Source organism: Zophobas morio, unplaced genomic scaffold, assembly GCF_036711695.1.
Source record: "Zophobas morio isolate AGI-343-1 ecotype UQ-CSIRO unplaced genomic scaffold, CSIRO_AGI_Zmor_V1 ptg000030l, whole genome shotgun sequence".
Classification (NCBI taxonomy): Eukaryota; Metazoa; Arthropoda; class Insecta; order Coleoptera; family Tenebrionidae; genus Zophobas; species Zophobas morio.
Genome location: NW_026972135.1, coordinates 2370530 through 2381572, shown reverse-complemented (window position 1 = coordinate 2381572; position 11043 = coordinate 2370530). Strand labels below are relative to the sequence as shown.

General features: G+C 28.9%; 1 protein-coding gene across 1 annotated transcript; it reads right to left on the bottom strand.

The window, feature by feature from the left end:
* Positions 1-400: 400 nt before the first annotated feature.
* LOC135137977 (putative ankyrin repeat protein RF_0381) lies at positions 401-2710 on the bottom strand. Its single transcript, XM_064067778.1, has 2 exons — positions 2605-2710; positions 401-2552 (listed from the first exon to the last, which is right to left on the bottom strand). Exons 1-2 carry the CDS (start codon positions 2617-2619, stop codon positions 729-731), a joined length of 1839 nt encoding a protein of 612 aa, XP_063923848.1. The 5' UTR covers positions 2620-2710; the 3' UTR covers positions 401-728.
* Positions 2711-11043: the final 8333 nt, after the last annotated feature.

Here is an 11043-nt window from a genome sequence, read left to right as displayed (position 1 = left end):
CAATTTTAAAATAATTAGATTTTTCGATTTCTCGATGTTTTGATTTTTCAGTTCTTCGATTCTTCAATTCATCGAATTTTTGCATTTCAAATTTTTCAATTTGTTGTTTCGGTCTCGATTTTAGATTTTTCAATTTTTTAATTTCTTGATTAATCGAGATTTCCATATTTTTTTTGATTTCAAAATTTTCAGTTTTTAACTATTTTTGATTTTTCAACTATTCCTTTTCTCGGTTTCTCTATGTTTTCCATTTCCCAATATTTTCGTCATTTCAGTGTTAAAATTTTTCAATGTCTCGACTTTTCAGTTTTTCATTTCTTCTTTTTGATGCTCCGATTTCTCGGTATTTTAAATTTAGAGTGGTGAAAAGTTTCGATAACGGGTATTGTGAAAGTTCCAGTGCGTAATCTAAATTTATTAATCTTAGATAAACTTGTTTGATTGACAATACTTAGAAAAATGTCTTTCACAATTCATCGTATCTTATATTAAAAACTCATTAATTAAACTAAAAAAAAAAAAATGATAAGATAAATTGTTTCCGATTTGGCCTTCGGGATCAGAAAGATGCTTCGATCTTGCTGAACCCGGACATAAAATAATCCCCACAGTCTGTCATAGAATTATGATGTATGGACGATTTAAAAATTTTACAGTTTTTCGATTTTTTTTAATACAGGACGTACCTTAACTAGTAAAAAAATAAATAATCGTAACCTACATTAACTCTAATTTAGATACAACTGAGACACTTTCGAAGCCATAAACGTATCAACAGTCGCCCCTTTTTTGTTGACGATCGTGGTATCCGCCCCATGTTCCTTAAGAAAATCACAAATATCCACGTGACCGTTTTCAGCAGCACACAGCAACGGCGTGTCACCATCCCCATCTACTTTATTCACGTCAACACCTCTACTAACGAACAATTTCACAAAATCAAGAAGTCCTTTGCCAGCGACGTAGTGCAAAACGTTGTTGTTGTGTGTATTGACAATGTTGACGTCAGCACCATGTTCTAGCAAACACGTGACAATATCCAGATGGTCATTTGTTAACGCCACTAATAAGGGTGAGAAATGATCTTCTGTATCGACGATGTTAACATCCGCATTATTGTCAACCAAGAGCTTGACGATATTGATGTATCCTCCAGAGACAGCTTGATATAAAGCTGTAGTGCCCTGCGAACAGGCTATATTGACATTGACACCGTTCTCTGTTAAGTACTTGACAATTTCAAAATGGCCTTTAGCGGATGCTGCGTGTAAGGAGGTAGAACCGGCTTCTGTACACACATTGACATCAGCTCCATGGTCCACCAAGTGCTTCGTAATGTCAAGGTTTCCATTTAAAGCACTCACAAACAAAGGAGTTTTTCCGTCGTCAGCAGCGATGTTAACGTCAGCTCCACTTGATGTCAAATATGTAACAACGTCGAAATGGTCGTTGAAAACAGCGGCATACAACGCAGTTTGTTTCTTTTTGCCATAGTAATTAACTTCCAAGCCTAGACGAACGAAGTACTTAACCAACTCCAAAAATCCTCGACTGGCCGCTACGACCAAACATTTACCATTAGCTTCGGCTTTGTTGTCGACCAAATATTTGACTAGCTCAAAATTCCCTTCATCTGTAGCTGTATAAATCGGTTTCCACTTGTCGCAAGACGCATTATTGACATCGGCACCGTTCTCCACTAGAAATTTCACCAAAAGCATGTTGTTGAAACCTGACGCTATACAAAGTGCCGACGCACCGTCGTCGTTCTGCGCGTTGATGTCGAGCTTTTTGGAAAGAATGTACCTGATGATGTCAATTTGTTGGGATAGAGTGGCTATCATTACGACGCTGTTGCCCAATTCGTCACGTACACTAAGATCGGCACCTTTTTTAATCAAGTACTTGATAACTTCGAACTGTGCTTTGGCCACGGCGTTGAAGAGAGGTGTAGCTCCTTTTTTGCTCTTCTGATTGATGTTAGCTCCTTTCTTTAGCAAGTGCTTGACGATGTCCAATTCACCAGTCGAAGCTGCCATGTGTAAAACTGTTTCTCCTTCCATAGTCGCGGCATTAACACTGTGCTTTTTCTCAAGAAGCAATTTGGTGATTTTTAAAGAACCAATGGCGGCTGCTAGATGCAGCGGAGTTAAACCGTTACAATCGGCGCAGTTGATTTTCGCCCCTTTCTTAATCAGAAATTGCGTAACGTGTGGACTTCCGCTAGCTAGAGAACCGAGTACTGAATTGACACCATCCACCGTAGCACTGTTGATATCTGCTTTGTGGTCGAGGAGGAACTGGACGATTTCCAAGTGTCCCTTCAGGGAAGCTCCAATCAGTGGTGTGTGTTTTTCAGAACTGGCAAGATTGACATCGGCGCCATTTTTGACCAAATATTCGACTAGAGGAAGATGACCGCTTCCGGCGGCTACTAGAAGAATTGAGGCTCCCTTGTCGTTCACGGCATTGATGTCTACGTCGTTTGCCAAGAAGATTTTGACAAGGTCGAGGTTTCCCAGTGCTACGGCGTCCCATAAGGAGAATGCCACCTGGAAAAAGGTTGTATAGTGGGGGTTTGGCGATAGAAACAATAAAGCTTACCAAAGAATCGCTCATTATATTTAGCACAGTTTGAAAGTTGGTGGTCCTTGGGTTGTATAAATGTAACTGAAATCAGAATACAGTAGTGAACGATTGTGAAACTCATAATGGAGATACTATGATCGACGTCATCTATGGGAGATTAATATTGACATTCGATATGGCATATCTGATAAATAAAGAGAGGTATTTGATGGTCACCACTTATGTAACACGTTTTCTATTAAGCACTGGATACGATTGTACAACCTACAGTTATAAATACCTAGTGTCCTGAAAATATCCCTGTTCAAAACGTTTTTTTAGTGACCAGAATATGTGCTTTCTTGTATGTTACGGATAAGTTGCTATGGAAACATATCTCAATGCAAATAGCAGAAGTTCAAAATTAATATAATAATTATAAGTCATTGGTGAAAATCTTAATTTTAATACAATTTTAATACAGTCGGCCATTGGCAGTATGCAGATTAATAAGTACCGACGTTTTATAGTAATGCGGACGGGTTTTTCCAAGATCTCATTTATGGGCACCCACAATATTAATTGTGAAAATTTTCGATTTTTCGGTTTTTACACTTTTCAATTTCTTAATTTTCCAATGTTTTCTTTTCGTTTTCTAGATCATTCAATTTTTCGTTTTCTCAATTTACCGATGTTTCAGATTTACAACTTTCAATTTCTTGATTAATACTTTTTCAATTTTTTGATTTTTAAATTTCTCGATTTTTCAATTTTTGACATTTCTGCTAAATTTTCGATGTTTCGATTTCTCTGATCACTTTTTCAATTTTTAAATTCTTCAATTTCTCTGTGCTTCAAATTTCCGATTTTTAGATTTTGCACTTTTTCGATTCTTAAAATTTTTGATTTCTAGATTTTTCAATTTTTCGGTTCTTAAATTGTTCGTTTCTTCAGTTTTTTGTTTTTCAATTTTTCTATTTCTTGATTTACCGAGATTTCGATGTTCCTATTTTTTGTTCAATTTTTCGATTTTCAGTTTTGGAATTTTTCAATTTCTCCATTTTTCAATTCAATAGTTTTCGATTTCTTAATTTTTCAAACTTTCGATTCAATTTTCCCGGTTTTTCAATTTTTCAATGTTTTAGTTTTTCAATTTTAAAAAATTTAGATTTTTCGATTTCTCTATGTTTTGATTTTTCAGTTCTTCGATTCGTCAATTCATCGAATTTTTGCATTCCAGATTTTTCAATTTGTTGATGTTTCGCTCTTGATTTTAGATTTTTCATTTTTTTTATTTCTTGATTTATCGAGATTTCGATATTCTTTTTAATTTCAAAATTTTCAATTTTTAACTAGTTTTGGTTTTTCAACTATTCCTTTTCTCGATTTCTGTGTTTAGATTTTTCGACTTCCCGTCTTTCCAATCTTTCGATGTTTCGATTTTTCAATTTTTCCATTTCCCAATTTTTCGACATTTTAGTGTTAAAATTTTTCAATGTCTCGACTTTTCAGTTTTTCACTTTTTCGATTTTTTAATTTTTCAGTTTGCCGACTTTTCCATGTTTCGATTTCTCATTTTTTCACCTTTTTCGATTTTTCTTTTTTTCGACGTTTCGATTTCTTGGTTTTCTCATTTTTCGGTTCTTTCGTTTTTCGATTTTCAAGTTTTGACATTTCCGCTAAATTTTCGATTTTTCGGTTTCTCAATTTCTGAATTAATCGATTTTTTGGTTTTTCGAATTTTCAATTTCTCGACTTCTCGATTTTTTAATTCTTTAGTTTTTCAGTTGTACAGTTTTGGGCTTTTTCAATTTTTTGATTTTTCAAGCTATTGACTTTTCAGTTTCTACAATTTTTAAATTTTGGATTTTCGACACCGATTTTTCGATATCTTAATTTTTTAATTTTTCGATTTCGCAATTTTCCGATTATTCAGTTTTGGGATTTTTCAATTTTGCAATTCTTCAATTTACCGATGTTTCAGTTTTACGACTTTTCAATTTTTCGATTCTTAAATGTTTGAATTTTTGACGTTCCTAACTTTTTCGATTTCCAAATTCTTGATTAATCGATTTTTCGACTTCTTAGATCTCTTGATTCCCCAATTTTTTGATTTTTCAGTTCTTCAATTCTTCAAAGGTTGTATTTTTGATTTTTAATTTTTTTAGTTTTTTTAAATACATTTTTTTTTATTTTCGACTTCGATTTGTCGACTTGTCGATATTTCGATTTCTCAGTTTCTCACTTTTTCAATTTTTTAATTTTTTGATTTGGCGACTTTTCGATGTTTCGATTTCTCAACTTTGCACTTTGTCGATTTTTTTAATTTTCAAATTTTTAAATTTTAGGTTTTTTTTTCGATGTTTCGATTTCTCGCTTTTCTCATTTTTCGATTTATGAATTTTCCAATTTTTGACATTTTTGCTAAATTTTTGATTTTTCAATTTCTCAATTTCTGAATTAATCGATTTTCTTTCAATTTTCGATTTTTATGTTTCAGTTTTTGACGTTCCTAAATTTTTCGATTTCTAAATTCTTGATTAATCGTTCTTTTTTTAATTTTCGAATTTTAGATCATTCAATTTTTCGATTTCTCAATTTACCGATGCTTCAGATTTTTCAATTTTTTAATTTTTAAATTTCTCGATTTTTCAATTTTTAGATTCTTCAATTTCTCTGTGCTTCAAATTTCCGATTTTTAGATTTTTCAATTTTTCGATTCTTCAATTTACCGATGTTTCAGTTTTGGAATTTTTAATTTTTCAATTCTTCAAATTTTTGATTTCTCGATTTTTCAATTTTTCGGTTCTTAAATTTTTCGTTTGTTCAGTTTTTTGTTTTTCAATTTTTCTATTTCTTGATTTACCGAGATTTCGATGTTCCTATTTTTTGTTAAATTTTTCGTTTTTCAGTTTTGGAATTTTTCCATTTCTCCATTTTTCGATTCAATTTTCTGATTTTTCAATTTTTGATTTTCGATTTTTCTGTCTTGGTTTTTCGATTTTTCAATGTTTTGATTTTTAATTTTTAGATTTCAATTCAATTTTTCATTCTTTTGAAATTTTGATTTTCCGATGTTTCAGTTTTTAAATGTTCAATTTTTTGTTGGGATTTATGAATTTTTTGATGATTCAAGTTCTCGATTCCTCAAATTTTAGATATCTCCATTTTCTGATGTTTTAGTTTTACGACTTTGCAATTTTTTGACTCTTCAATTTTTCGTTTTTTTTTTTATTTTTTCAATATTTCAATTCTTGACGTTTAAAAATTTTCAATTTCTCGATTTCTTAAAATCTCGATTAATTATTTTTTTATTTTTCCGTTTCTCGATTTCTCAATTTTTCGTGGTTTCCATTTTCAGATTTTCAATTTTTCAGTTTTTTTAGTTTCGGGTGTTTGATTTTTCAATTTTCTGATTTTGTGACTTTTCGATTTCTTGAATTTAAAGTTTTCGATTTCTTAATTTTTCAAACTTTCGATTCAATTTTCCCGGTTTTTCAGTTTTTCAATGTTTTAGTTTTTCAATTTTAAAGAATTTAGATTTTTCGGTTTCTCGATGTTTTGATTTTTCAGTTCATCGATTTTTAAATTCATCGAATTTTTGCATTTCAGATTTTTCAATTTGTTGATGTTTCGATCTTGATTTTAGATTTTTCAATTTTTTTATTTCTTGATTTATCGAGGTTTCCATATTCTTTTTAATTTCAAAATTTTCAATTTTTAACTATTTTTGGTTTTTCAACTATTCCTTTTCTCGATTTCTGTGTTTTGATTTTTCGACTTCCCGACTTCTCAATCTTTCTATGTTTCGATTTTTCAATTTTTCCATTTCCTAATTTTTCGTCATTTCAGAGTTAAAATTTTTCAATGTCTCGACTTTTCAGTTTTTCACTTTTTCGTTTTTTTAATTTTCCAATTTGCCGACTTTTCCATGTTTCGATTTCTCAATTTTTCATTTTTTCGATTTTTCAATTTTCGACTTTTCGATTTCGCAATTTTTCAATTTTTCGATTTCGCACTTCACCGTCATTCAGTTTTGGGACTTTTGTATTTTACAATTCTTCAATTTTTGACTTTTCGATTTTAAAATTTTTCGATTTCTCGATTTTTCAATTTTTCTATTTTCCAATTTTCAATATTTCAATTTTTAGATTCCTCAATTTCTCCATTCTTCAAATTTGCGATCTCTCGATTTTTCACTTTTCCGATTCTTCAATTTACTGTTGTTTCAGTTTTGGAATTTTTAAATTTTTCAACTCTTCAAATTTTTTTTTCTCGATTTTTTAATTTCTCGATTTCTTAATTTTTCGATGTATCAGTTTTACGATTTTTCAATTTTTCTATTCTTTCAATTTTCGATTTTTAAAAGTTTCAATTTTTGACGTTTCTAAATTTTTCAATTTCCCAATTTCTTGATTAATCTTTTTTTTCTGGACTTTTCGATTTTTCGACTCTTCGAAACATCGAGAAATATAAAAAAATTGTGAAATTGATAAATTGAGAAATTGAACAACAAAAACATCCTAAACATTTGAATTCGATAAATCGAGAAATAAAAAAAATTGAAAAATTTTAAAAAAGCAAAATTAAAACATCGAAAAGTTGAAAAAAAAGAGAAATCGAAGTATAAAACTGTCGAAAATTTGAAAAATCTAAAGTTTAACGAAAAATTGAAAGTCCAAAAAGTAAAAAAGGGGTGGAAACCCGATAACTGCAAACTGAAAAATTTAAAAATTGGAAAATCGACGAATTGGAATCCATTGGCCTGAAAATTTGAAAAATTGAATAAACGAAAAATTGGAAAATCGAAAGAAACAACAAAAATTAAGGAAATCAAAAACCAAAAAATTGTGATATAAAATCGAAAAAGTGGAAATTAAAAAATCGGAAAAATGAAAAATAAAAATCGGAAACAAAAAATTGGAAAAGGGAAAAATTAAAAATTGAGAAACTGAAAAATCGAAAAATGAAAAACTGATGCAAACCGAAAAATTGAGGGAACTAAAAATTGAAAATTTTGGTAGTCGCGAAATTGTAGAATTGAAAAATCAAAAATAAAAAACGAAAAATTACAAAATGAAAACTTGAAATATGTTAAGAATCGAAAAAGTGAAAAATATAAAAAAAAGAAATATGTATTATGAAATAGGAATATTTAAAATTAAAGAAATTGGAAAATCGGAAGACCGGAAATCCAAAACTTGCAAAGTGAAAAATTTAAAAATTGAAAAATGGACCAACTGAAAATTCAAAGCCAGAAAATTTGAAAAATTGAACAAATGAAAAATTATAAAATCTAAAAAAAAACTGAAAATAAAGGAAATGAAAAAACGGACAATTGTCATACAAATCGGGAAAATAAAAATTAAAAATTCGCCACATTAAAAAATAAAATTCGAGAACATGAAGAATTGTGGAAACGAAAAATTGAAAAATTTGAAAAATTGAAGAAATGAAAATCTGAAAAATCGAAAGAAACAACAAGAAATAAAGGAATTGAAAAAATGAAAATTTGTGACATAAAACATCGGGAAAATAGAAAATAAAAATCGAGAAGTTGAAAAATTGAGGAAACGAAAAATTGAAAATGACAAAAATTAAAAACTAAGAATGTGAAAAATCGAAAAATGAAAAATTGTAAAATCGAAAAATTGCAAAAATCGAGTCCTCAAAAAATTGAAAAATCGAAAAATAAGAAATTTGGAAAAAAGGAAAATGAAAATACACAAGAATTGAAAACTCTAAAAATTCAGAAATCAATCGAATTATACATAAAACAGATGAAAATTGAAAAATCTAGATTTAAAAAAAACGCAATAATGAAAATCCAAAAATAAAAAATCGAAAAGTCGAAAAATAGAAATGTTGAAAAATCCCAAAACTGAAACAAATATCCAAAATTGAGAAATTAAAAAATTAACCAACCGAAAAATCCAAAAATCGAAGAATTGAAGAGCAGAAATATCGAAACTGCGAAATTGAGAAACGGGAAAATAAAAAAAATATATATTAATTGAAAAATCGGAAAACTGAAAATTTAGCAACGTCAAAATTTGAAAAATCGTAAACTAGAAATACCGAAGAACTGCAAAATCAGAAAATCCAGAAATCGAAAAACCTAAAATTTAAAACAGTGAACAATTGAAATATCGCAAAATTGAAAAATGGAGAAATCAAAGAATAAAAAAAGAAAAATTCGAAAATCTAAAACTTAAAAATCGAAAAACTGAAAAATCGACAAACCGAAACTCTAGAAAAAAAAATTGAAAAATCGGATAACTGAAAATTCAAAAACGTCAAAACTTGATAATTCGAAAATCGAAAAGCTGAAAAGTAAAAAAACGAAAAACCGATAAATTGAAAAATCGAAACATCGAAAAATTCAAAAACTGAGACTATCAAAACATCGAAACATCCGAATCTGGATAAATGGAGTCTTCAAAAAAAATTTAGCAAGGTCAAAATTTGAAAAATCCTAAAATAGAAATACTGAAGAACTGGAAAAATTAAAAATTGAGAAACTGAAAAATCTAAAATGAAAACCTGTAATATTGACAAATTGCCACATTGAAAAACTGATGCAAACCGAAAAATGGAAGGAACGAAAAACTGAAAATTTTGGAAGTCGAGAAACTATAAAATTAAAAAATCAAAAATAAAAAACGAAAAATTACAAAATGAAAACTTGAAAAACCGTAAGAATCGAAAAAGTATAAAATAAAAAAAGAAATGTGTATTATGAAATAGAAATATTTAAAATTAAAGAAATTGGAAAATCGGAAAACCCGAAATCCAAAAACTGCAAAGTGAGAAATTTAAAAATTGAAAAATGGACGAACTGAAAATTCAAAACCTGAAAATTTGGAAAATTGAACAAATGAAAAATTATAAAATCGAAAAAAAAAACAGAAAATAAAGGAAACGAAAAAACGGACAATTGTGATATAAATCGAGAAAATCAAATTTAAAATTTCGCCAAATTAGTCCTTTTTTTTGGTTTTCGCTTTTTACATTTTTCGACTTTTTGATTTCTTGATTTTCTCTTTTTCGATTTTTAAACCTTCCGTCTTGCAGTTACACGACTTTTGATTTTTTCAATTTTTCAGTTTGTAACTTTTCTAAATTTTCGAGTTTTTGATTTTTCGTTTTTAAAATTTTTTTAAATATGTATATAGTTTTTTTTTGATTTTCGACTTCCATTTGTCGACTTTTCGATGTTTCCATTTCTCAGTTTTTCACTTTTTCGGTTTCTTTATTTTTAAATTTGGTGACTTTTCGATGTCTCGATTTCTCAATTTTTCAATTTTTCTACTATTAAATTTTAGATTTTTCTTTTTTTCGAGGTTTCGATTTCTGGGTTTTCTCATTTTTCGATTCCTTCATTTTTCGATTTATAAATTTTTCAATTTTTCAATTTGTGACATTTCTGCTAAATTTTGGACTTTTCGATTTTTAAATGTTTCAATTTGTAACGTTTCTAAATTTTCTATTTTTTGATTTCTCAATTTCTCTATTAATCGATTTCTTGGTTCTTAGAACTTCTGATTCCCCGATTTTTCGATTTCTCAATTTTTCAATTTTTCGATTTTTAAATTTTAGATTTTTCTTTTTTTCGAGGTTTCCATTTCTCGGTTTTCTCCTGTTTCGGTTTCTCAATTTTTCAATTTTTCGATTTCACCCTTTACCGATTATTCAGTTTTGGGATTATTCAAATTTGCAATTCGTCAATTTACCGATGTGTCAGTTTTGGAATTTTTCAATATTTCAAATCTCCAAATTTTCGATTGTTTAATTTTTCGGTTTCTTAGTTTTCTGATGTTTCAGTTTTACGACTTTTCAATTTTTCGATTCCTTCAATGTTTCAATTTTTGATGTTCCTAAATTTTTTCGATTTCCCAAATTCTTGATTAATCGTTTTTTTTTTGGTTTTCGGCTTTTCGATTTTTCGACTTTTTCAATTTCTAAATCTTCCGATGTTCCAGTTTCATGGCTTCTGAATTAAAGAAAAAGGATATTCGCTACACATATACATTTGTCAATTTCTGATTGCAACTGAACTCTTTGAAACTAAACGGCATCTATATGCAGGACTTTTTACAATAAAAGTAACAAAAGAAAAAATATTTTATAATTCACAACATTTCATTTTGGAGATTCTAGAAAAATTGCAGAACACCCTGTTTCGTAATCGGATATATACATATATATACGATTTTGAAAGCGTCCCTTATCTAATTACCTAATGAATCATATAAGCAATAACAGGTAATCAGTAGAGATAAATTTTGATGCATTGCCACATTTGTTAATATTTACTTGAAAATTTTGTTAAATTATGTTATTATTAATGTAGTAAATAATGAATCTAGGTTTTATAATTTGAGACATAATTATAATCAGAGCTTAATAGAAAACATGTTACATATACATATATATGGTGACTATCAAACACCTCTCTTTGTTAGATATCTCAGG